The sequence below is a fragment of the Anarhichas minor genome, unplaced genomic scaffold, assembly GCF_050575085.1.
Source record: "Anarhichas minor isolate MPS153535 unplaced genomic scaffold, ASM5057508v1 ptg000042l, whole genome shotgun sequence".
NCBI lineage: Eukaryota > Metazoa > Chordata > Actinopteri > Perciformes > Anarhichadidae > Anarhichas > Anarhichas minor.
Window position 1 is genome coordinate 4,395,645 of NW_027466488.1, and position 27,368 is coordinate 4,423,012.

The following is a 27,368-nucleotide window of genomic DNA, read 5'->3' on the forward strand; positions in this document are numbered from 1 at the left end:
GACAAAGAGAAAAATGAAGGAATGGTCAGTGTCGTCACTGAAACCGGCTACTGACGCGCCAATTAAAAGTCTTAAAATGGACAAATTCTCTACAGATGCAGATACGACAAGAGCAGAGGATTAACGTTACATGCAAATAAACCGAAGCGGATAAAGTGCACACGGTACAAAGTGGCCACTGAGCGACAGTTGGTGACGTAGCTGTCTCATCCTACGAATTCCTTGTACGTTCATGTGAGCTCCAGCGCGGGAACAAGTGGAGTTGCAGATGTGAGGGTAAAAAAAGTATTGGGGAAATTAAACTGTCTAGCCAGACAGACAGCCATGGATCCCTCGGAGGTGGAGTTCCTCGCCGAGAAAGAGACGGTGAAGATAATACCGAACTTCAGTTTGGACAAGATCTATCTGATCGGGGTAAGTAAGTGTGTTTGCCAAGACGGTTAAACAGATACTGATCACTCGCGCAGCGTTAGCCTCAATAGCTAACGCTAGCATAACAAACCTTACAGTCTGATGATGAATTGTCATGCAATGGGGATTCAGGCTTTCACTGTGTGTTGTATGGGTCAGAAGCACCAGTGCAACGACAACTAATGAAGCCAAAGCACCAGCTGTAATCTGCAACATATTGTTGCGCAATAAACTCTGTCTTTCTGTCCTCAGGGGGACCTGGGTCCCTTCAACCCCGGCCTGCCTGTTGACGTTCCTGTGTGGCTGGCTCTTAACTTCAAACAGAGACAGAAGTGTAGAATTGTTCCTCCTGCGTGGATGGATGTTGGTGAGATATATATATATAATGCAAATAAGTATTTAAATAAAGGATACAATCTATATATTGTATTAAGGAGTTACAGCTCTTTATTCAAGGTATATAATCCTAATATTGGGTGACCTATTGAAACCCGAGACTCCATGTTTTCCACGGCTTCATGGCTGCACCACACGGGAATATGTCTGCGAGCATCATTCCAACACATTGTATCTAAAGCCTCATGCTTCTAGTATCCTTGGACACTTTGGGATCTCCACTAGAGTTTGTGTTTGTTTGACACACAACTTGTGTTTTCATCTCTGCTCTGTGGTCTGTGAGGTTTCAGGAGGTTAAACCTTAAACCTTCTTCTTCACTGCTTTCACATTCCAAAGTAAAGTTCCAAACGCTGAAACAAATAGAATCACTTTGGACTATTTTGCAATGTTTGCATTAGACATGATGATTTGAAGTAAAAAAGAAAAGAAAAAGAAGAGATTTAAGATTACTCCATTCATCCAGAATCAGAAGTAGACTTTGTATTAATGACAGGATTTGCATTTAGTTTGCACACGTAAATCATTCATAACATTTGTGTTGTTATTTACACTTTGAATTGTTAAATGGGTTGCAGGTACCTTTTTATGAGGGCTGGCATTATTCTGGAGTTTTCTTATTGTCAACAAATACCACAAAAGACAAAAACTAACACACCAGTCCATCTCTTTATAGTTTCTGACTTCTCTACCCTTTCTTTGGCACTCAGCCCCAAAGCCAAAACCCAAGGTCTTTAACAACTCTAATTGGAACTGTTATGACTGGGATGTCTGAGAGATACTGATGTGTATGCTAATTTCTTCCATATTGCAATGTGTTTTATTAAACCACTGTTTTTGACTTGCAGAGAAACTGGAGGAGATACGAGAGCTTGAGAGGAAAGAGGACACCTTCGCGCCTGTGCCCAGTCCTTACTACATGGAGCTGACCAAACTGCTGCTGAACTAGTGAGTCATTTCAACTCAAGTGATCCCCCCCCCCCCCCCCGTGCAGGATTAGTACCTTCCGTCTGTGTATGTGGCGCTCTACATCACATGGTGGTTTGTCTGTCTCTGTAGTGCGTCTGACAACATCCCTAAAGCAGACGAGATCCGCACGCTGGTCAAAGACATCTGGGACACGCGTATTGCCAAACTCCGCCTCTCCGCCGACAGCTTCATCAGTCAGCTGGAGGCTCATGCCAAGGTAAAACTGACCATGAAGATGCACACACTGGGATGTTGGAGCGCTGTAACAATTAGTCAATTGACAGAAACTTATCCAGCATTCAAAAATGCCCAAAATTCAGTAGTTTTAGCATCTTGAATGTGGATATTTGCTGGTTTTCTTACTCTGCTGTGATAGTGGACTAATAATGGTTTAGCTTTGGAGTAGAGGTCCAAAAGAACAAGCAATGTGAAGCTGTTATCCGGGGAACCTGTGATGGAACCTGTCATTTTTCTTTAGACTAAACGGATTTATAATCGACAGATTAATCAACAATAAAGAAAATGTGTTAGTTGCATAGATTTTGGTAACATCGCTGCATACATGTACGGTCTAATTTCAAATGGCCACTGGAGGTTTAGTTGAAATTCAAGAAAAATGTACGCACCGTGTAATTCTTTTTGTGCATCTTCAAGAGATGAAAAGCTCTGAACATGCATTAGGTAAAGTTGAACAGGATTAACAGCCACCCTCAGTGTCGGTTTCCCTTTAATCCCCCCATCTTGTGGCCCTACGGCTTCCTGTTTCCCTGTGGTATTAAGATCCAGCAGATGTGAGCACACTCACTGCAGTCATTGGAGAAAGAATGTTAGATTTATTTAAAACTGACCACGTCTCCTGTCTCACTCTGCTTCCTTCCCTCTAAAGCTGGACAACCTGACCCTGATGGAGATCAACACCATACGAGCGTTTCTTCTCGACTCTCTCAACTGCATGTACAAACTACGTTCCAATCTGCAGCCTGGTTCAAGTAAAGGACAGTTCACAGACTATTGATCCCCCAAGATAGAGGCAACAGGTTTGGATCTCGGACTGAGCATCTGATCAGCCTTTGACTGAGGGTTGAACTTTCTCACCAGGATCTCAGAAGACAGAAGACATTTCATTCACCAGATTTATGTTAATAGGTGATTGAAGCTAACTGAGTTTTACATTTGTTTTTGAGTGATTGCCCCATGCATATGAAAAGCCTTAAATGTATCTGCTGTTTGAAATATGTGCATATTTAATGTCATTTTGGATGCTCACTGAAGATTAAAATTGCCACCATTTTTATGTATGTCTGTACGTGTCACAATAAACTTGCTTATTTCAGGTGTATATACTTAAGTAGTAACATTTAGAGAATTCACTGTGGGCTTTTTATTGGACAATTTATAGAGAAAACAATGACTACAGTAGTAGTAACTGTGATTCAATTTTAGGATGAAATAAATATCTGCCTATTAGAATAAGATGTCAGGTTTAGCATACTGGGCAATTTAAACTCGTACTGATGAAAAAAAAAAAAGCATTTTCATTATTTTTCTGAATAGTAATGTATAAATAAGTCTAATATAAGTTCTTGTGGGGACACTTGCGCTGTATTTGACCCATCCTAAATATTTAAGAGCCGCGGGGAACCGCAGCGCAGCATCTCAGGACCAACTCCAGCTCTGAGGTCAGTGCTTAGGAGGGCAACTAAAGAACTATTTCTAAAACCTAAAATGCATGTCCTGTGGGGCGAAAGGATGCCCACATTCTAACCAAGACCCATTACATTTTATATTTAAAGCCAGTGGCAAGTTAATACTGGTTAAAGGTATGATGTTAACACATCTAAAAATAATCTTTGCCAACAACAGAACCGAGTCTTTTCAGCTTTCTACCGTCCACCAACCAGCACCACAAACAGACAAAGGTTGACATTTAACATTTTTGAAATATTTTATTTTCTTTTTTGTCTGAAATCACAGCCATATATTCATAAATACCTAATTACTACATTCAACAAAGAATATATTACATTACAATGAAATCAAACAAGTACATTTTAAAAACAGGATTTCACAGCATCTAGACATCCTCCACTGAGTGATGGGGCTATTGCATGGGCGTGCGTGGGCTGGAGACGCAGGAAGGCTGGGTAAGACGCACACTGATGTGCGCCTTGGCAGCTTACCTCAGCAAGCCTCTTCTGCTCTGTAAAAAATGACAGACTACGCTCTGCATCCACCGGATCCTCTGAACTGGGCCTCATTTATTTAAAAAAAGGTGTCGCGATTGAATTGGTTCTCAGAGATGCATTTTAGATAAAGGAATTCTGTGTCGGTTCTTGGCATGCACATATTTGAAAGGTGTGAGACGTACAGTAGACGCTTGAATGTGAAAATGTTAAGTCCCTGATCACTGGCGTTATGTGTGTAGAATGCCCATGTGGACTGCAACTCATTCACATGCTCCCAAATTCTTGAGGCACTTGTAATTAGCATACCGTATGTGCTTCAGTTCTTATAAATTCACTTTTTGCACAAGTTTTTTTTTTTTTTTACTCAAATACTGAATTCACCCACTCTTTTAACACCAACTGTCCCACCACTATAACATGTGCAGCCCCTTAAGACAACAAGAGTTACAGGGTAGAACGTCAGGTCAGCGCTGACGGGGAGGACGACTTGAATGTATATGAGGCTAGTTCATTAAACCCATCTGATTTTATGTGTACTACAAAATGCCCGGTTTGAAAACTTATGTGTGATTTCCAGTCTGTTATTTATACATGTTGGGAACTTTGGATCGTGGGAGTCCTAAAAAAAAAAAAAGGGGTAAATGCAGGAAGGAGATGAGTGGAATCAAAGGTATTCAGCAGTGGAAGATGGCTATTCTGGTTTGAAGGTTTGGCTACCTAATTGCAACTCAATTAAAAATTAAGAATCCAAAATCCTACCTTTTTTTTTCATTTTGGCACAGTGTCCTCATGACTGCTGATAAGGGCTTGTAAGGCGTAACTTTATGCAAACTGTCTCATTGATTGAGTCTAATGCTATATCACGCCATACTTAGTGAAGTGAAAGGTCCAATGGTAGGATAAAGCATCAAGAACCAGTTTCATCAGCTGGCTGCTTAAGAGACTCTTCATGTCTTTACAAAATCAAGTATGTCAAGTGACCAAAGTTTTAAAAAAAAGAAGAAAAACGAATTATATTGTCACTGTGGATCTCAACTGGTTTCTGTAAGAGAATATCACAAGCTAACAGCAGCAGTGATGTTGATGGGCATTAAAACAGAGAGACGTGTTGCTGTGAAGGGAGGGAGGGAGGGAGCCATGTCTCAAGACCTCTAAGTAAGCTTTGCTGAGCTCAGACGCCAGATGAGGTGGTTGTGGCTGGGTCAGGAGTAAGAGGGGTCTATCCTGTTCTCTCTCTCTCTCTCTCTCTGTTAAATGTCTCTAAATGAGCTGTTCTGGCCAGCAGCAGTACAAACACTAAAAGCAAGGCTTTCTTTTCCAACCCCCCACAAAAAAAAAAGCATAAACATATAAAAATGGCAGGCTTTTTCTTTAAAAGAACAATGATTAAAGTAATAAAAACATACAAAATCTTTTAAGTCTTCATATTATTTACAATACAAGGCTGAAGCACCTTTTAAAATTCTTATTCTCAAATTTTCTATTTCGAAATAAAACATTTCCTTAATTCTTTCCAAAAAATGTGCATTTTCTAAGTTCTTCCCTAATTCGAACAGTTCTTTGTTGTAACACAGTACCACCAGGTAGTTCTTCAGCTTTTATTCTTAAGTGCATTTCCAGTTCAAAAGCTCATGTGGCCACTGTGGTAAAATCAGTCCCGACTGACCAGAAGCCTCTGAAGCGTTCCGAGTCTCTTGACGACGCCCCTCTTGGGGTAGCTGCTCCCTCGTTGGCAGGATTGTCTGTGTAGCTGTGGCGGTGAGGGGACGCAAGGACTGAACAAGAGAGCAGCGGGGACTGAAGCATGTGTGACAAATAGGTGTGTGTGTGTGTTGATCTTCAGGTACTCCTGTCCCATGCTCTCTGGGTTGGCTACATTGGCACACGTTAGTGGCTCGTGGCACAGTCCCTGGCTGGCCACAATCCAAAGACTGTCTGTCCTTCACTGTATGGTCCTGTCTCCTCTGCATTCACCGTTCATTCATCCATTCACTCAATTCATTCATCCTATCTAGCCAGCCATATTCTCCTCCATGGAGACACGTGGACCCGGCCATGAAAAATAAACTCTGGGTGACAGTCTGAAAGGGCAGTAGGCCCAGGGCCATCGGGTCGGCGTGTTGGGGTCACCTGGGAGGGTAGCCCTTGTAATGGCCGCCTCTCGGCCAGTGTGTCTGTGGCAGCGTCAAACACTTCCTGAAGTGCTCCAGCTCTGCTTGTAGCTTCTCCCTTTCCACCGCCAGCTTCTGTCTCTGGGACATCATCTCCTATACGACCAGGGACGCAGAGAGGGAAGACATGAAATATAAAGTTAACAAAAAGAACAATGAGGATATGATTTCTGTTACATGGCATCAATACAACGGTGGGTAAAAACAAAGAAGAAACCACAACGTTATGGTGCGTTCATTCATGTTACACACTGTATGAGATGTTTCATCATTTTCCGAGAGGGAAAGCATATATTCCAAGGATTATTAGAGGTGTATCTAATTCATACTCAAGGAAGTGTGTGTGGAGAAGGGACATGTTAAGGGGTAGGTATTGATGAGTTAGGGCTTAGAGATGATGCAAAGTGTATTAGAATTCACAATAAGTGGTGTGTGCGCATGCTTCTTACCCCCATGCTATGAGACAGCTGCTCAGCAGTCAGACTGAGGTTGTAGTTATGAGCTTCTAGTCTTCGACACTGGCTCTGCAACACGTGTCGCTCCAAACCTTGCTCTAGAGGACAACATTGAATAAGAGAAAATGGGGAAGAATAAAAATGAGAGTTGGGTATTAGAGGAAAAAAAAGCTGTGAGCATTGGCTACTTTGCAGAAGCCAAACCATGTGCTACAGCAGATGCCACAAGGTTAATTTACCACTAAAGGACCCTTCAGATGCATATGTCTTCATGTTTAAAAAAGGAAATAAAATACACCTGTGACATAGTGTGTTTTTAAAAGGCTTCGATTGATACATATATCCTACACAATGAGATATTGACATATTAAACGGGGTAGAAGAGCCATAAAAACAGCAGAGTTATGAGAGTTTCAGCAGCATCACTGCATGTTCTCTGTAGCTGCTTACCTTCAACGTATTCCTGATAAGCTTCAAATATAGATTCAATCCCCTGCCACTTGGAAGCAGGAGCCTCCTCTTCCTCCTCATCCTCTTCTTCCTCAGAGTCATCTGGAGCAGACAGGTCCTCCCTCGTCCCCGAGGCCTCCCGGTGAAGGGCTACAGAGAAGTGCTGCCCGTTGGGCTGAGGGTGAGCAAGTGAGAGTGGATGGGGAAACGAATGTGCATTTGAGTGAGATTGCGAATGCGGTTGCGGCGGCCGACCAGGGGCGCTCTGAAGCTCTGGAATGTTGTAGTGAACAGAGGACTCCTGGAGGTGGGACGTCTCCGACATCCCTGTGGCTCCACCTAAAGGACAAGATGGGAGAGAAGGGAGGTTTTGTAGTAATTGTTTGGTCTATAAATTGTCATAAAATCAGAGTTCCCACTCTTTTAGAGATCATGTTCCAGGACATTTTCAATGACGATCTTGCAGATCTGTGTAAGTGTGACCTTAATGACGTGCAGTCTATGACTACAATATATATATGAATTCATGTCTTACGTGCTTAGAAATTATGACAAATTGATCAAAGAATAATATTATAAACAAAACTGCCACAGTTGCCAACCAGCAGTGACTGATACTTACATTTTTTAGGATAATGAAACGTACATCAGTCAGAGTTTTGTGCACTTAAGTTGTAATGTGCATGTGCTGCCGTGTGACCTGACGAGAGGCCAGGGGGACGTCTTCAAATTGCCAATCCAAAATGTAATAAAATTCGATAAATCATTCGATAATCAATAGTTGCTGATTAACTCTATGTGGATCAACCAAGTGTTTCAGCTCGAGATTAATTGATCAATGAAAACATCTTAAACAATTCAGGTGATGGATTATTCAATTAATAATAATATATAGCACCTTTAAAGAGTCTATAAAGTTAATTTATCGTGCAAAAATACCAAACATTTGTCCGTTCGAGATTCTCAGATGTGCAGATTTTCTGCTTTTTGGACAATTGGTTGGACAGAGCATATCATTTGAAGACATCACCCTGGGCTCTGGGAAATTGTCTGTTCCTGGGAGACCTGTAGCATATTAGTCCCCATCGCAGACAGATATCTATTAACGAGGCTTGTGCTGTTTACCTTTATGCTTCTGCAGAGCCTTCTGAGTGGACTGAAGCACAGATTCGTGGAACTGCTGGGCAAATTCCTCCGGGGTGAAGCTGTCCCAGGGTTTGGTGCGTCCGTTGATGCTGTGAGGGCCCTCTTTAGCCTGCAGGGGGTGTGGGGGCCGCAAGCTGTTCAGTAGGCTGGAGCTCCTCTTAGAGACCGGTCCCTCACTGGGCCCCCGGGCCTTGTCTGGGTAGACAGCTGGAGAAGGGGGTTCCTTTGGTCTTAATGTCTCCCCAAGGGGTTTTGGGTGACCATTGGGGGACGCTGGGCAATGTGAGGAGGGGCTAGAAGGTCTGACACTGTGGTGGCCTTCTGATTCAGAGGAAGGCTGGGCAAATGCAGAATCTGCAATCATTTGAACATACGTGAGTCATGATGAGGTCAAGCTCCACATCACTAAGGATAGACGGCCAGATGGATCATACAAATGCATGATTATAACCCTAACCCAATACTAAGGAATAATTAAGGATAATTAGGGATGAGAAAGTATGTATGGTTATGTTCATTAGCATGTGTCTCACCAGCAATCTGTGCTGGAGGACTCTTACACAGCGGATGAGGGGCATGTCTGATGGTGTCCAATGTTACGCTCTTTTCTTTAATTGCCTGAAGCATTTCAACCACCCTTTCATTATCTAAGAGATAGATAATTAGTTAGTCCTGTCTGTATGTAACTTACTCACAAACTGTGTGTGTGTGTGTAAAGAGGTTGAGTGTGGCCTAACAGCGTGGGATGCAGTGCGCTGCCATCTGCAGGCAGCAAACAGTAAATCAACAGGATTAGACTCAGATCACTGTAAACCCACTGCTGTCACTCCCAAGTCCTTGTCAGTATGTGAGCGTGTGTGTGTGCGTATTACTGAAAGTGTCTACAAACAGAACCTTGACACAAGTCCACCTTTCTGACTGGGCCAATGTAAGGCATTTTACATCATGCATACATTGCTTAAAATATGCTGCATCTAATACAGGGGCTTGAGGGTGACACAATTGTTGTCTGACCCCTTTATGATTTCCCTACAAAGGCTTGAGTCAACGCAGCGCATGTAAAGCAGGCAGAGCTCAGCTGAAGTGAAGTGTCAGCAAGCGGAGAATTACTACTTTCTAAAAGCTAAGTGAGCATGCAATTAGTCCTCTAAACTTTGCTGAAATGAGATATCAAAGAGAAGAGACGTGACATGAGGAATGGATGGGGATGTTTGTGTGGCATGGAAAGGGAACTGGGTCAGTTCTGTAATGTCGTGGTTTATAACTAGCTTGCTGAGGCACACTGAAAACATTTTCCTTCGCTTAATTCTGATATTTTACCATTAAAGTGGAGTTAGCTTCCTGGGCACACTGATTCTTTTCTTAAACAATAACAGAGCCATAGTTTATCTATCTAACATACTTCTTGAGACATAATTAAACAAAACGATTGGTAAGCAACACTAAAGATTTGTGTATTACTATAAATTCTCTTACCTTTCCTCTGCTGTATAGTGACATGGGACAGTTTGAACGTGGTGAGGAAGCGCTTCTTATCCTCCAGCTCTGGTGCTTGGTCCATTTCCTCAGGGGTGAAGCGCGTGCTGAGTTGGGGAGGAGGAGGGGGAGTGCGTTTTGAGTGCGAGAAAGGTGGCGAGGGGCTGCGCTCCCTGAGCCTCCTCCTCCTTTTCCTTCTCTTCTGCTGCACCAGCTCTTCTCGCCGGCCCACCGTGGTCAGGCCAAACACTCCCAGGAAGTCCAATTTCTGTGCAAGAGAGGCAAAAGAAATCTTATGTTTAGTCACGAGTGCTTGCGGAAAGCACAGAAAACGTATATACGTGTTGGCGGGTGTTTTACCTCTGTGGAGTCATCCAGTTTGAGTGGGGGCTGCTCTGCTACTCTCCTGAGATGGGATCTCACCTCCTCCTCATCACTCTCATCATACGAGTCATCCAGCTCATAGTAGTAACCTGCAGCAAGCAAAGAGGTCACTACTGACACCTCACTTTAAAATCCTCTTAATAAAGTTGACTGTTGAATAAAACCAGATAAATTCCAAGATTTTTCAAAGCATGTGATCCGGTGTAGTGCTACAGTGTGATTACCTTTTTCCCTGGCCTCCCTCCTCCTCTTCTCCTCCAGGTCCAGCTTGCTGACTGGCCTTCGGTGCTGCTGTAGGAATTCGTCAAAGATCAGCATCGTGTCTGGACCCAACCCCACTGTGGCTACCTGTCCCATCCCCGGCCCAGGGACCATTCCTAGCCCTTGTCCGTGTCTACCGTGCCCCGGGTGTCCCTGGAGGCTCTTAAGTCCAGCATTGCTCTTCATGGCTCCCTCCAGTTCATACTGGCTGGACAGGGATGCCCTCTGGTGGCTGAAGAAGGTGTGGGTGGATTTCTCCAGATCAGCAAGGAATGTACTGGGTTCCGGCAGGCCCGGAGGACCTCTCATTGTGGGATACTTCTCCATTGCTCCCCCTTCTCTCCTTCGTGCTCCATCCTCATATTTGGAGGGCCCCGGGGGCAGCCGACTGAGCTCGTAGTGTCCCATCCCTGAGGGCTCGTGGTTACGTCTGGACTCTGAGGGGGTTTCTATAAGAGATGCAGGGTTCCACAAGGTGGTGGTAGGGTGGTGTTCACGTGGTGGCTGAGGAGGTTTGGGGGAGATGAGGGGTGGAGGGGCGCCTAAGTGAGGGTGGAGGTCCCGGCTTCCTATTTCATGGTGATTTGGTATGGATCTGTAGAGATGCAATGGGACAGGGGTCATGTTTATCTGTTAAAAATATTGTACAATGTCCATGTCTCCTCTAAAATGTATTAATAGTGTTTTGCAATTACACATGCAACAAGGAGACACACCATAGTGCTTATATGCCTTGCCTATTTCCCTATATCTCTGTCAGTATGTCCGTGGGGTTGTGTGTGAAAAGCAGTGTTATCAAGCCCACACAGAGTAGCCCAGAGCAGAGTGAGGATGTGGCCAAGACACACAATGTCCTCCAGATATACAGGCCTGTTTTTGATCAGTTAGGTCCTTGTAGTGTGGCACGCACACGCGCGCGCGCACACACACACACACACACACACACACACACACACACACACACACACACACACACACACACACACACACACACACACACACACACACACACACACACACACACACACACACACACACACACACACACACACACACACACACACACACACACACACACACACACACACACACACACACACACAGAGAGAGAGGGAGAGAGAGAATAAGTCCAGAGAGCAGTCTACTAAGGAAGAGGCCAGGAGAAGTATTCTCCTGACAGACAGGCAGGCAGAGAAGAAAATGATTGACATAGAAAAGGTAAGGAGAACGATGGCTTGTCAGAAAAGGAATCAGAGTCAATGATATGAGATAGAGAAGTATATATATATATATATATATAAATAAAGGGGGAACAAGGGTGAAAACAGACACTTGAAATGAATCATTTATAGTAGTGTAAAATAAATGGCAACAGTGAGGAAGAAAGAAAGGCAGATGGCAGATGGACAGTGTCTCGAGCGTCTTTCCAAATCAAACCTGGCAGGATCGCACGCTGCATGACCAGTCAAATTATCTATGCCTCCCTGTTTGTGTTTGCGTTTCTGTGTGTATGAGTGAGTAAATGTGTGTTATCTGCAATCTGCAGCCTGTGAGCTGTGATTCTGCAATTATACCGTTGGGCTACTGATAGCAGACGTGTGTATCTGTCCTGCACTAGCAGTTCAGAATTAGCCACATCCTCACTTCTGAATCGCACACAACAACACAAACACAGGCACAGTAACAAAGGAGGGTAAGCAGGGGGCTTACGCTGAACAAGGTTGAGAGGATTAGCCGAGAATTAGCCTTTGTGTATCTTAGCCATCCCACTCGCTGCCTGTTTGAAACCCCGACCCACTACACGTGAAACAGCATCAGGACATCCTCATCAGGACCCTACTTTACACCCTAACATAGCTGCCTGTTGGCCTACATGTCAGGCCTGGAAGTAAGCATGGACAGCAATAGAGTAGACGTGATGCTCCTGACGTTTATGTTTTTTTCCAGGCATGCTTGAAAACAAACTTCTAAAGCCTGCCAGCTTCTGAGGCTTCAGAACACAGGCGCAACTGTCCCCATAAGGCTAGCAGAGACAGACACCAAAAATAGTTTGCACTGAAAACATGCATGCGTTTTTGGTGTCATAGAGCCCCCAGAGCTGCTTGTCTCTGTCAGATTGGGCAAAACAACTCTGCAATCGCCAAATCGTGTGTAAATACATACTGTCAGCATGTGGTTAAAAACGTATCTGGGTTTGTAATCTCTGCACATGTTGACTGGACTGCGAAGAGTTTAGTCTCGTGAGTGTTGTCTCACCTGTGTGGGTCTGTCCTGTGATCTACTGCGTCAGCTGGCCGGCCCAAGTCCAGGTGCTGGTCCAGAACCTGCTGGCGGAATTCAGACACCTGGTACTGACGATCCTCTTTCTCCTGCCGCAGCTTACGCTGCCGCGCCAACCACCTCTCCTCCTCGTTGTTCCTCTGAGCAATCATTGAGGCCGAGAGCCCCGCCACTACAGCGCTGGACCCCATGTAGAGGCCGTGGCCCGGGATTAGACCAGGGATGGGATGATGTGATTGGACCATTGAAGAGTGGAGTCCTGGCGGCACTGGTTTGGGAGCTGGAGGTGTGGGATCTTTGGTTTTCTCTGTGGAGGGAGAAAGGTCAGTGTTAAAATTTAGGGGTACAACTAATTGTTTTTCATTTGATGATTATCTTCTCAATGCATTGATGATTCGTTCAGTCTGGAAAATGTCTGACAGTGAAGTGTCCATCACAAGACATGGAAAAGAGTACAAATTCTTCAAATTGCATGTTTTGTCTGACCAACAGACAGTCCAAAACCCCACAATATTCAGTTTACAATCATAGAATAATAATTTTAAAAAAGAGTAAGGAACAGCTATAGGCATATAGCTTAAGAATTTACTTAAACAATTAACTGATTATCATCAATTCTTGCAGGTTTAAAAAAAAAAAATTAAATAATTTGACTCGTTCATAAATGTCCTCATTGTTTCAGCTGTAACTGATGTATAGTGTTTATAGGGACATGTGTTTACAGGCAGTAGGATTATAGCTTCAGGAAGCTACAGAGGAAGCACGGACACATACCAGCCCGATTAGGGGTGAGTCTCTCAGGCTTGGTTCTGTCCTCCTGCCCCCTCATGGCATGGAGCTCAGCCAGATAGTGGCTCTCCATGGCCTTGGATGCCTGCAGCTCCTTATCCCTCAGTGCTCTCTCCTTCTGCCTCTCCAGCTCCTTCTCTCTTTCTCTCTCCCTCTCCCTATCCCTTTCGCGCTCTCTTTCCCGCTCACGCTCTCTCTCCCTCTCCAGCTCCTTCTCCCGCTCCCTCTCCCTGTCTCGTTCTCTCTCCCGTTCTTTCTCTCTCTCCGCCTCACGCTCTCTCTCTTTTTCGCGCTCACGCTCTCGTTCTCGATCCCTCTCTCTCTGTCGCAGCTCATCCTCCAGCTGAAGCCTAAACGATAGACAGGGAGGTAGAAGTAGAAAGATGTCAGTTAAATTAGAAAGTAATCATGGCACACCGCTGAGATCTGTTGAATTAAGGGGACCTTACCTCTCAGACTGCAGTGCTGACATTGAGGGGTGCGTGAAGTCTCCAGGGTAGCGGACCCCTGGTAGGTGCATGTGAACAGCCGAGGGATGCATGGGAGGTAAAGCTCCCCCTCCTTGCAGCTGATAGAAAGGTGACCTCAAGGCAGAGAGGCAGAACGGGTCATCCATCCTAGGAGATAAGCATTGCAATAAAAAAAAAAAAAAGAACAGAGAGAGAAAGAATTCAGTCACTCTGTGTGACGGTGCAGCATTCACTTCAATTAACCTGTGCGCTTCCATCTCACAAAGAAGCAACATCACAGGGTCTTCCATCTCTCATAGAAAGTAGCAGTATCTGTCAGCTAGCCTCAATCACCGCACAGCAGCAAGCGAGAGACTGTGCTGTGTTTTGATGCACAACTTGTGTGTGTGTGTGTGTGACATCCACTGCACATCCCCTTATTAAATCCATTACAGCGCAGTGTGTGATGGGTGCTGCGGTCCTCTGATCTTGCCGGGTTGACAGACCAGGGGCACGCTGCCTGTGTCATAGCCCAAAGCAAGCAGGGTCCTTCTCAACGCACACAGAGTCTACGCGATCAAACGTAGTACACATTTAAAATAGATGTATATTTAAACAAACACATTGCACATAGATTTTCTGCTGCTGGTGTTTTCTCTGTATGATCACCAATACAGAACATTATAAATTACCTTAGACTAAACTCATTTAAAATGTTCTTTATGAGAGAATGGACAAACCTCAGTAGTGAACAGGATCTTATCTCAGATGAATAAACAGCTCAGGGATTATTTTATGGTAATTTCTCACAAAGCATGCATGGACCATCTCCAGATGTATAGAGTTAAGTGGCAAAACCAGCCACGGCTCTCTTTTAGATGTTCATATTTTATTCATAAGCAGAATCTAGCTCGGGTAAAGACAAGGAAAATGGGTCTCGCTATTAACTGGCTTTGTTTAAGAAGCTTCAAAATAGATACAACTCCTTCATTAATAAAGCAAACACAGAGTTTTGTGCGTCGCAAACTAAAAAAAAATATTAGGTATCCATAGACAAACTGTCACATAAGTGTAGTGCTTCTCCTTGTTTTATGAGCACTCTAATTGAGCAAGCAATAAAGCATCATTACAGCAGATATGAAGGTTGTAAATTACATGACTGCAGCTTTTGGCAATAAACAGCGATCTATATGTATTTTTAATCAATCTCTTAAAAGCATTTTGACACAGCTGACCAGGATGTTTTTCAAACAGAGGCTTCGTAGCAGCAGCAGCAGCCTGTCAGGTGATGTAATATATAAAGCTATACTTCAGGACTGCAGTGCATCTGGTATGATAAACTCTGCTCTTATGTGTTGCAAAGAGGTACCCCAGTGTTCAGTGAAAGAATGTAATGTTTTTACATTATACTCTGGGACTTCTGTTTTAACAGACTTCCTTTCTGTCCATGATGATACTATGGGTTTGGTTTTCTTTTATCAGTTATTTGTATTCGGTTACATTTGCTTTCGGTTTACCTGGAACCAGATTTGTTAAATTTTTTATGCCACCTGTCTAATTCACATTATTCTTCACTTCTCTTACACTTAAGGAAATCCCTCCCCCAGTTAAAAAAAATTTAATAAATAAATGAAGAACATCAATATTTTACCTCTGGGAACACGAATTCAAGGTCAGCAATACACTAATGTGTTTACTGCTGAGTCTAAACATTACAAATACTTAGTTCACTCATATGCACTGGTTTGCACAATTTGCTCTCAGAGGAAATGGATGCCAAGTCAACAAAACAAACTGATGGAGAGGCTTACCTGTATGGCGTGAAGGAGGGGTGGGGCAGGTAGCTGGGGTGGTAGTAAGCAGCTGCAGTGGCGGGGTCCAGGCCCATGGGCAGAGAGGGCATGCGGAGGGCATCCTCAGTTGTGGCATAGGGCCGGAAACCACGGAGGTACTCTTCTGGTACATGACCTGCATTAGGCAACTGTCTGGGCAGACTGAAGGTAAGAGAGGCGGAGGGAGCACAAAAGAGAAAAGCCACGGTCAGTTTGATTTGTATGTGTCCACTGTTACGCTTTGAAATATTTTTCTCTCAGCACCAACGTCAACAAGACAATTGTTTGTCATTTGTTGCGGCTGCTTATTCCAACGAGTTAAATATACACCATGAATTATTCATCATGCACTTAGAAGAGTGCGTGTAGAAACTTCCTTTTAAATTGAAACATGTAAACTACTCAAATCCAGAGACACAGGCAGAGCCGCGTGAGACTCACTTGAGAGGCTGGAACCGTGAATCCTGCATGACAGCACCGGGGCTGAGACCAAAGGCATAGGGGTTTCCCAGGAGGTGGGCAGGGACTGAGGGGCCACCCTTTTCCTGTGGGAGGTTCCCCTCTGCACCCAGACGTTCCCTGCTGGCCCCACGAGGCCCCGAGTCAGCCTGGAGAGAGATGCAGAGAGAGAGTTTAGTCATTGTTCGTGAAGACCTGTGACCGTCTCGGTTGTCAGTGCTCATGGAGCCCATCCTGTGAAGGGGGAGACGGGGAAAGAATAGGACTGTACGGTGCAGCAGCCTCCCTCACTCGTCTTCCTACCTCAGGCCCTATTAATCACTTTCTCACACAGCCACCTCCCTGTAAAAATAGACGTATCATCATTTCTCTGGAGGGAATATAGGATAAAAATGGTGAAGCAGGCATAGAGTGGTAAAGAAAAAAAAACAGCCTCACTGTTTTTCTCTAATTGTATACAACAGATGTCATCTGTATGATCGATGAAGATGAGGTAATGGTAGATATACAACAGCAGTACTTCTAAAGAGATGATGACTTTGATCTTGGCAAAGTGTGTTTGTGTGTGTGTGTGTGTGTGCACATAACTTAAACACTAACATCTAAAAGAAAGACAACAGAGTCAAAAAAGCAACATCCCTCTGCCTCTGTTTCTCTTTCTTCCCTTTCTCCTCCCTCTCTCCCTTTGGCAGCAAGCCTGGTCTCACTTATCCAATCCCACAACAAACACACACACACACACACACTCAGCAGGCACATCCACTGTTTCAGAGCTACAGAGACATCCTGCTGTGGGAGTGGGAGTGCATTTTCTGAAGTTTTGGTTTCCCTCTGCCTACAAATGCAATCGTAGATAAGAGAAACGTGCAATCCTTGTAAGTTGAACAAGGAAACTGTTTGTGGAGGGATACACAGTCGAGGAGGATTTTCACAGGTATGATGGAACAGTTAATCCCACCTCCCACCAAACGACAATTCAAGTTGAAGTTAGCAAGGGATCAACTAGATGGAAAGACCGGAAAGAAGGAAGAAAGCAAATATATACGGAGGAAGACATAAAGCGGAGCGAGAGCAGAAGGCACTTCTTGCCCCACTAAATTAACCTCTGGGCTCCCTGGGATTAGAGAGAGACCTTACAGCAGCACAGGCCTCTCTCTCACTACTGCCTCCGATAAAATAAATCCAATTTAGGGAGCCATTACCTCCACATACTGCTCTGCAGCCACTGACCCAGGCTGACACTGATGCGCTAACATCCAATCTTAAATGCCTCTAATGTTTAGACTCCCCACATCCCCCTTTGTTTCTTAGACGCCCCCACGTTGCAGTAGTTTAATGTTACCGTTTTCTCCTTGTTGTTTTTTTGCGCTTCACTTAACAGTAAGGCACTCTACTGCCTCCGACCTATTGTCCCCGTAAACCCCCTACAGCACTCTCATCCTCTCAGAGCTTTATGAGCAAAGGGAGAAGGTGGACCTCCCCTCCTAATCAGCAGCCAACTGGAAAAGAGGTTAATATATGTCAAAAGAAGTTAATATCAGATTGTGACTTGGGAGCGGCTCTCTGTGTGTTCCTTCTTTGACCACAAAGTCTATTTTTCTCTATCTGCCTAGATGTCCAACACTACCAATAGCGGGTGGGTGGCTCTCTGGAAGTCTTAGTAAAAAAATGGTGGTTGGCAAGCAGACAAACGAATATTAAATTTTTTGTATCTTGACCCACATGAACTTGCAGATGAAGTCATGTGCACATGTGTGTATTTCTCCAGTCGATCCCCCCCCCCCCCCCGAGCATCAAAAAGATGTACAGCTGGCAACATAACTCAACCACAAATCAAGCTGTTGCATCGGAAAGGGACTAAATTTAAGAAAAGAATGTTATAGTTAAACCAAACAACAATCCGCTGACCACGTTTGATGGCATAACAACACGAGAACCTTCATAGCTAATATAATCATGCATGGTCTATTTATAATCTATTTATAGGAGTTGTTGACTATCTGGTATTTATCTGGTGACTAGAAGTTGATATGAATCAAATGTGGGTTGAAACCTGCATCATCACAGAGTTTGTGTGTGATAGGGGGCATGGTTTTATAATCATCTCATGACTCAATAACAGTCAATTGGTGCAATTGCCAGACACAAATCACCAGTGAAATTTAATCAACTGTTCCTTTTCAACAAATTTCACAGAAATCCCATCCTAGGAGGAAGGAACAACGGTGCCAGTAAAGCGACAACGTATGGTGGTGCTGATGATATTTGGCAACTGAAAAATATTGCCACTGAAAAACTGAAAGCTCTTCTTATATGTGATATGATCAGCAAAAAAAGTAATGTAGAAACCTGTTTGTAGATGAGAACGTGTACATATGCACATGACAGCCGAAGCTTAGTCCCCATTTGTGTATGTCTAGTCTGTGCATGCGTGTGTGTGTGTGTGTGTGTGGATGCCTGTAGAAAACCATGCACAGGTGTGGGTGTAACAGGTCAGCACCTTGAAAAAGCACATACATCACAAAGATAGAACCTTCCAACCCCATTAGAGAGGAACCTTAGTCACTCAGGCACCTACACATCCAACCAGCCATTTTGACCTTTCACCACCTGCCAAAAAACAGCCTACTATATAACACACACTATTCAACAGCACCATGCCATATACAAAGTACAGAGCACAAATACAAGCACTCAGACTCAAAGACACATCCATTAACAGCCATCTTCCTCTGTGTGAGCCAGGCCCCTGCAACCCCCCCCCACTGAGGGTGGGAGACCCTGCGTATTGTAGAGCGCTCATTTACGCCTCTCAGATGGAGCCATGAATCCAAATTGCCAATTAAAAAGCAATTACAGGCAGCAGCGGGAGCAGACTCCTGCAGTCATTAAAGCAAAATGCCAACGCACCATGCCCCCCCCCCCCCCCCCCTCCTTTGCTGCCTTGCCTATCACCCCCCCCCCCCCCCCCCCGAAAGACAGACTCGTATCTCCGCCTGAGAGACACCAACCAACCCTTCTAACGCTCAAGAAAGCAGGACACACACAAATGTGAACACAGCAAGAAACAAGCTTTTCTTGTATGCTTTGCAGGGGATCCAGAGACTCGTGCCTCCGTATGCAACCCTGTATTTCTCCTCTCTCTATCAGTCTGCATTGAAAAACACAGGTTGGTCATGACACGGGGCAACGGTATCATGCCCAAAAGGAAAATGTGGAATAACACTTGAATGATAATAAAAGAGAGACAAGGGTCAAAGGCAAAAGGAAAAGTTCCACAGGGTCGACCCTTCTTCCTTGATGCATCCTTCCTGATCAGTGATAAACAATGGAAGCAAAGCTCCAAACAGTATCATCTTTGTTTGACATTTTGATGGCTCTTTGTGACCAGAGCTACATGTGCTCGCTGAAGCGGCACCGCGGAAATAGGGGAGATGCTATTACGCCAGCTTTAGTGATGCATCCACGCTACCCCCCCCCCCCCCCCCCCCCCCTCATCCCAACCTCTTGTCCACATCACCTCCCATAACCTCCTCATTCTTTGGCTGGGTGGCCCCGCGCGGCTGAAGGCACCACAAACCCAGTGACACGACCTTTTCTATTTGAGCTTGACCACTCAACCACCGTGCAAAAGCATACAAACACATGCACGGAGGGTGCTTCTGTCTCTGTATTTATTTTTTTCTGGTCTTTTAAACTTGTTAAGCTGAAGGAATGGCAAAAGGGGTGACATCATTGGAAGAGCTACCCTGTCTCTCCAGCCCCTCCCAGCTCTGGTTGACCCTTGAACGGTGGAAGGGTCATTTCGTAAAAGGGTCAAGGGGGGGGGGGGTGATAGGCAAGGGGGGGGGGGGGGGGGGGGGGTTGTCCAGGAGAGAGGACAATAGTATGAATGCTACCACACATAGCTGACTAGCTGACCTCCTCACTCACCCTTCGCTATCCCCCCTTGTTTCTGTCTCCGGGGAACTGTCAAAGTGTCTCGGAGAGTTTCCGCATGTTGCCCAGTGCTGTTCGTAACTGTGCGCTTGGCCTCGAAAATTAGCCCTGAGCTGAGATAAGAAGGCTTAAAGCAAGGCCATAATCCATAATCCATAATCCACTCCTTATCAAAGCAAGCAGCTCTCCCTCTCTCTCCCTATTTCTCTCTCTCTCCCCGACTACGTAACAGAGAGCGGGGTGTCAGGGTGACGAGGCAGAGGATGCACTTGACTGCTTGGGTGAAGAGGGCGAGGCTGGAGATGTGGGGGGGGCTGGGCCAAGGGCAAGAGGGCTAAGTGGGAGGGGGGCTGGAGGGGCACAGATGTTAGCTGCCGTTGAGGCTGTCACCTCGACAGCCCAGTGGCAGCTGGCATTGTTTAACGCATGGAGTCATTGGGAGGGGGGGGGGGGGAAGAAGCAGACATTCACAGACCTGCCAGCTAGGTCACGTGTACATATGTCAAATACTTACTGCCACACTCTGGGTTGCAGGCAATCAACATTATCCATGACTCCCTAAAGAGCCTGACTGTGCACATGCTTGTGTTGGCAAGCAAGCTGAAGACTGAGAACATTTTTGAAGAGAAAATACACCGTAACAAAGAGCAACTGAAAGAAACAAAAAGGGAAGAAAGAAAGAAAGAAGAGAGCAGGCTCAAGGTCAGTGTGATGGGTGTTTGAATGTGGGTTTACCTGGCGTCCCTCGCTCCTCCAGAGGCCGTTGCTCGTCTTTGTTGGAGCAATGGTGACTACAGGTGGAGTGTTTGGCACGCTGTGGCCCGCTGGGGGAACCAGGCCAGGCCCTGGACCAAGGGGACCCCTCTTGGGTGTGCTGACCGGGGAGCTGTGGTTGGTGGCTGGGGAGGACACTGGAGAGGACTCACTGCTGATGGAGGACGCAGCTGGAGAAAGACAGAGACAGGCGACATGAGTTCAGTGAAAGAATGAACATAAGACAAGCTAATAGTCCGTCTATTGCTCTGTCACTATAAAGGCCAATGTAACAACAGTATGATCCTGTAGCTCCTTCACTCCGGAATAAAAAGGGGTTGCAGAACTACAATAGCAACAAATAACGTGCACACACACACAGAGAGGGCCAGATGGATGGCCCAAGGCCCCTATTATGAAGTGACAGTGATCAGGATGAGCAGCCCTGTGAGAGTCACACAGCCTTGACATGCAGGAGACACACCACAAGAACACCCTGCTTGGGAGTGAACAGCTATACTGAATGTATATACAGTCAGTCGCGCTTGCAGCCACACGCACGCACACACACACACACACACACACACACACACACACACACACACACACACACACACACACACACACACACACACACACACACACACACACACACACACACACACACACACACACACACACACACACACACACACACACACACACACACACACACACACACACACACCAGGTGGTGAAAAGCTGGCCCAATGAGCTTCTCTGCTGCGCTGTAGCTGTGCCACATTAACAAAGCCCTCCAGGGAAACCCTGTAGCGCAGGGTCACGGTCTGGTCACATGCCTCGCTTTCCACACATCTTGCTTTCTCTCTAGTTCCAAAGCTCTCATATCATATGCTCACATTCACATCACATACGTTTATCAGTCCGATTTCATCTTAAACCCCCCCCCCCCCATGTACAGGCTTCACTTCTGTTTGTCCACCGTCTCTACCCTTCAGTCTTTTTTTCTTCTTCTGTCTTTCAATTTTTTTCCCAAAGCTCTGTATTGTCTCTACGTTTCCCCTCTTCTTACAGTAGTGTGCTGTAGGTCTCTGTTCAGTGACTGAGCGCAGCATTACACAGTCAAACTGGGTCACAACCCTCTCAATGGGACACACACTTGGGCGCAGCAGCAAGGACAGCAGGAGATGTGCTCTTATGTGTGTGCATGTGCAGGTAGTGTGCTTTTGTGCATAAACCGTGCTCACATGCAACCACAGCAGCTGAAACCTGGGGCCAGTTTCAGGTCTACTTCCTCTCCAATTATCACCATCAGAACTAAAAACAGCAGATCTCTTACCCAAGCGCCATTTCTTCCCTGCTTTGGGAACAGACAATGTCATCCTGTGAAAGGTGCAGTCAGGATATTGACCGATTTTAAACACCTCATTCTACCTAATCCCACTAAATAATGGAAATAATCAATAAGGGCATGGGGGGGTGATACATGCGAGTTGAGACATGAAAAATTATAGGAGAGGTGGGGAGTGATTGGAGGGAAAAAAACAGCAAGTGAGAGTGCAAAAGAGGTGCAAGGTGAGGCGAGAGATGGAGGGGCAAGCAGAGAGATAAGGGGTGCAGATGGGTGAGTGGGTGGCAGGCACAGGGTGGGGGATATTGAGGGGGGGAGCCATATCTTGTCTGCACAATGGCAATTAGTGGCCTAATCCTCCCCCCCTCACCTCGGAGAGCCATTACTCTCCCATGCAAGACTAGGCCAATCAATAGCAGCCCACTCAGCCTGGGGAATGGAGCTACACTTAATACAGCTCTAGTGTCACAGCCTATTCGCGCGCACGCACACGCACGCGCACACACACACACACACACACACACACACACACACACACACACACACACACACACACACACACACACACACACACACACACACACACACACACACACACACACACACACACACACACACACACACACACACACACACACACACACACACACACACACACGGGGGGGAATAAGGCTGGAGGGAGGGAAGATGCAGAAAGGATAGGACTGCTAAGCAACAGACCTCTACTCCATCTATTTCTCTAACCCCCCTCTCTTCCCATCTCCTCCTCCTTTTCCATGTAGAGGCAAAGCAGACTGGAGGAGAGGCAGGGCAGACTAAATAATTAAGAGCAGGAAGAGAAGCAGGTGAGGGGAAGAAGGAAATAAAAGAGACAAGGGCCATCCAAAAGCTTCACTCTCTTCTTGCAGCCTGTATAATCTGTGTTCACATCTAAGCATCCTTCCCCGCCACGTATACACACACACACACACACATAATACAAACAGCTATTTCTCTATCATCCCCTCCTCCTCTCTCAACACCCCACACAACCACCACCCACCTCTTCATACACGGCAATTCCTTTTCCTTCTGTTCTTCAAACACAGTGCCTTCCAACCAGACGTAGATCCGTCAGACTCAACACACAATTTTCATAAACACATTTACAATACTTACTGACGGTGAGGGCTCATGGGAAATGTCTGAGAGATTGGTTACATGTTCGCATTTCTACATCCCTTTATATTCCTGTTTAAAACCATAGAATGTGTGAATGTGTGTGTCCATAAGCCTCCATCCATACCATCCAAGACTTCCTCTTGTCCATTTTTCAAAACCCATATATCTTTATTCAACAATCACCCTCACATGAGGGTGCCATCTGATAGAAGAAAAATCATAGATGAGGCAATTGGCACAACGCTGGTGTCATTTCTGCCATATGCTCCTCCCTTTCCATCTATACAGAGAGAAGATGGCCATACATGCTGGTCCTGTAGGGAGCTAGAGGAGGCAGAGGAGGAGGAGGAGGAGGGAAGCACAGCATTCGGCCCCAGAGTCTAAAATAGGCTCATCAGCTCTCAACCTGCACTTCATTAGCTGTACTGATTGTCCCTTTCTTGGTGTGTGTGTGTGTGTGTGTGTGTGGTGATGGGGTCGGGTGGGGGGTACACAAAGAAAAAGAGAGAGAAAGAGAGAGAGAGAGAGAGAAAGAAGGAATGAGCAAGGAAAAGAGAGAAAGAAAGCAATCGCTGTCTCAGTCCCAAGCTGTGTGTGATTAATGTGAAGCTCCTTTCTCTATCGCCTCCTCTATTACCAGTCCCACTCTCCCAGACTGCCTCCACACTTGACCGCTCAAGCTGAGCCACACATGCATGCGCGCACACGCACGCACGCACACACACACACAAAAAAGATACAACCAACAGCAGCAACAAACAAACAAACCAAGCAGGGGTTGGAGGCTGTGGCCAAGTGTCCCTGCATTGACGGCACCTTCTAGTTCAGCCACTGACCCAATCAAAAAGCCACCACAGCTTTTCAGCAGGCTATTTCATTCCAGCAGCTATCGGTGAATCCCTCTGGATCACGAAGCCTTGATAGGAAGACAACACCACACAAAATGTTTTAGTGTTGCCAAATGGCCCCAACCAATCTTCCGCCACCACCACCAAAACAGCCAAGCATGGCCAGCCCCAGCCATGCCAGGCAGAAGGTGCACTCCTCCACCCCGCCAACACATCCACTCCACCCGCCTCCCTCCCAGCATGCATTACAACAACATCAGCACTTAATTAAACAGTCCATTTCACACCTGGTGTGCATAGCAGTGCCCAGCCAACCCTGCATCCATATGCCACCCCACCAGCAGCACAAGCCTCAACACGTGCACTCTAATACACACAAACATCCCCACACTTACAGACACACAATAACCACTGATGCACACAAACACCACACACACACCTGCTACTACAGTCTTGGCCATGCACTGACAACACAACACAAAGCCTGTAATCTGCATCAGGGAGTGGGGGGGAGGGGAGAGGCACACTGTGTGTGTGTTGCTGTGCCAGCGATGGAAAGAAAGACGGTACAAGATGGCGGATGGAAAAAAGAGGAGCAATCCTCTGTGCCTTCTGCTGACTGTACAAACTGTATATTATGCTTGAATGCTGCTTTGCTACTGAGCAGAGTCATGTGAGGTGTAAGGTTGCTGCGTATGGAAAGGAGAGAGAGAGAGAGAGAGAGAGAGAGAGAAAAACACAACAACAAATGAGCTTGTTTGTGAGTGTTTCAGGGACAGTCACAGCCTGAGGGGTTTTGCCTTCAAGAAACACTCTCTCTCACACACACACACACACACACACACACACACACACACACACACACACACACACACACACACACACACACACACACACACACACACACACACACACACACACACACACACACACACACACACACACACACACACACACACACTCCAGATGGAGAGGTCAGAGACACACTGCCCCGATGTCCCAGCATGCTCTGGGCTCCCAGAAAAAAGGGAAGCCTCCGGCCACACGCATACACATACATGTACTGAAGCTGACAAACTAATAACACTAATTACTTCCAATTCCTCTTTTTTCCAGCCAATTCAGTCCATCTATCTTGTACACCTCTACTCTCCCTTCATTCTCTCTCCGGGCACTACAGTCGGTATGAACGCCGTCGTGACATTCTGGTGGCGTGCATGTGTCTAGAGTGTGCACGAAGAAACAACTGAGAGGATTAAACCCGGGTCTGCCTCATTAATCAGATATCAGCAGGCCTGCCTTTTTGAGGCAGTGTGTTATCTGTGCGAGTTGTGCGTTTGCGCACACATGCGAATGTACACGGGACCAGAGCGTGTCCTTTACGCTGCTCTGATACTCATTATCCATCACCTCCCCTCTTCAGCGCAGCACACAGTACACAGATCTATTCATTATACTAACAACAGACAAGTGACAATGTATGTGTCTGTGTCTATGTCTCTGCGTGTATGTGTGTGTGTGTGTGTGTGTGTGTGTATGAACAGCAGCCGTGCTCAGGGTCTTAAATCAGTTCAGCAGCCGATGGCAGTGATACTAGTACTCAACCTTAACTAATTCCTCTAGGCCTTAGGACACTGAGTCATGGCACCTCATATATACTGCAATACTCACCTCAAAGCATGAACCAGAGGGCGAGAGAGAGAGAGAGAGAGAGAGAAAGAGAGGTTGAGTCAAAGTAGCTAATGAAAGGACAGCAGGCTGAAGCATGCTAAGAAATCACAAGGCATACACAGTTGCAAAGACAACTGTTAGCATGTGTGGGGGTGTTTGGGTGTGTGTGTTGCCTATAAATACAGGCTCTGCAGACAGTGAGGTGACTGGAGCTCCAGGGGCTACATGCCTCTGCCCACCCTGGAGCCGGTACTCCTAACACGGACAGAGTTGCCCCTTATGCCTGACGGCTGAGTCACCCAAACATCGCTGCCTACACCAGCCACGCAGCATCGTCAGCAGGCTTCAAAAATAACAAAGGGGCTTTTTTTTGTGTGCTTTTAATAAAAAGGTGGCAGAGATTAATCAGACAGGATCTGGTGTCTGTTTGTATGACAAAGACACAGACAGCCTCGTCTCTGCCTTGGTAGAATGAAAATTACAAATACAACCGCGCACATTTATTCTCACCTCGTAGCACAATAAAAAATAAATCTTACTTGTGTATTAAAAAACACAAGTAAGAGAACGCAACCCTCGAGTTCTCCGGCTGCAACTGACACAAAAAATGGATGAGCAACAACGATAAGAAGGGAAAAAATCCAATAAAAAAAAAACGGTGAGTCCACGATACAACGAAAAGACAGGACGGACCACTGGGAGTGGACGTTTCTGTTTGAGAGAGACAGGGTGAGAAAGTAAATAAGGCTGCCATGTAGGGTTGAGGGAGTGAAGAGAGATGAAGGGGAGAAGGATTGAGAGGGAGGTGAGGAGAGGTTGGGACCGACTTCTTTCTCTCTCTCTCTGGGGGTAATAAATCATGTGCAGGGTTCTGGGTCCCAGGCTGCAGTGGGCTGGGGAGCAAGGTGTCCAGGGACAGCCAGAAAGGAGGGGAGCATCTGATTTAAGAGCCAGAGCAAGGGTGGACAGCTGGGGTAGCTGGGCCTCTCCGGAGCCAAGACATGGAGCCACACAAACATATGGACACACGCGCACACACACTCTCAATAAACTTCAAACTAAGACTCTCCTGTGTAGATTCTGCTTTGTACCCTTGTTTTTTATGTTTATATATGTGTAATCAAGAGACACGAGGCACACGAGTTTGAAAAAGATTAGCATGTTCATCAGTATTAGAGACCATTTATAGATCTTCATGGATCTTTGAACAAGCAGCATTAAAGGGATGGTTCAGAACGGGTAATTAATGGCCGTAATCAACGTCGTAATAAAGGCATGTCGCGGCATCGCAAGAATTGATTTTCTAAATGCTTCTTCATCACCCCCACGTTATAAGTAATTGTTGCATCGCTGTGGTAATGTAACGTTACGCCATGCATGCATCATCAAACGCTGTTATTCGACAGTTTTATATTTTACTTTAACAGCCGTGTAGGAGTAAGAAAATGACTTCAACTAACGTTACTGACTGCTGTCATAGTCTGTGACTGAATTCTTTTCTCTTGGCCCACACTGATGCAAAAACACATTTGC

The 27,368-nt window shown here is 45.7% G+C and overlaps 2 protein-coding genes across 4 annotated transcripts in view; one reads left to right on the forward strand and one right to left on the reverse strand.

Moving 5' to 3' along the window:
* On the forward strand, positions 1-3,131 carry gins2 (GINS complex subunit 2). The gene is made up of 5 exons (XM_076110045.1): positions 1-414; positions 664-778; positions 1,654-1,753; positions 1,865-1,991; positions 2,661-3,131. Exons 1-5 carry the CDS (start codon positions 325-327, stop codon positions 2,787-2,789), a joined length of 561 nt encoding a protein of 186 aa, XP_075966160.1. The 5' UTR covers positions 1-324; the 3' UTR covers positions 2,790-3,131.
* A 569-nt stretch (positions 3,132-3,700) lies between these two features.
* Positions 3,701-27,368, reverse strand: part of gse1b (Gse1 coiled-coil protein b) — a 114,551-nt gene continuing 90,883 nt past the window's right edge. For all 3 annotated transcript variants that reach the window (XM_076110044.1, XM_076110043.1, XM_076110042.1), the window contains exons 3-15: positions 20,787-20,995; positions 16,095-16,261; positions 15,633-15,815; positions 13,822-13,989; positions 13,358-13,722; positions 12,560-12,890; positions 10,267-10,898; positions 10,019-10,131; positions 9,659-9,926; positions 8,162-8,536; positions 7,037-7,375; positions 6,581-6,684; positions 3,701-6,227 (exon numbers count right to left, since the gene is read on the reverse strand). In XM_076110044.1, coding sequence (XP_075966159.1) covers positions 6,087-6,227; positions 6,581-6,684; positions 7,037-7,375; positions 8,162-8,536; positions 9,659-9,926; positions 10,019-10,131; positions 10,267-10,898; positions 12,560-12,890; positions 13,358-13,722; positions 13,822-13,989; positions 15,633-15,815; positions 16,095-16,261; positions 20,787-20,995 — 3,395 coding nt within the window. In that variant the 3' untranslated portion in view covers positions 3,701-6,086. The remainder of the gene's footprint in view (positions 6,228-6,580; positions 6,685-7,036; positions 7,376-8,161; positions 8,537-9,658; positions 9,927-10,018; positions 10,132-10,266; positions 10,899-12,559; positions 12,891-13,357; positions 13,723-13,821; positions 13,990-15,632; positions 15,816-16,094; positions 16,262-20,786; positions 20,996-27,368) is intronic.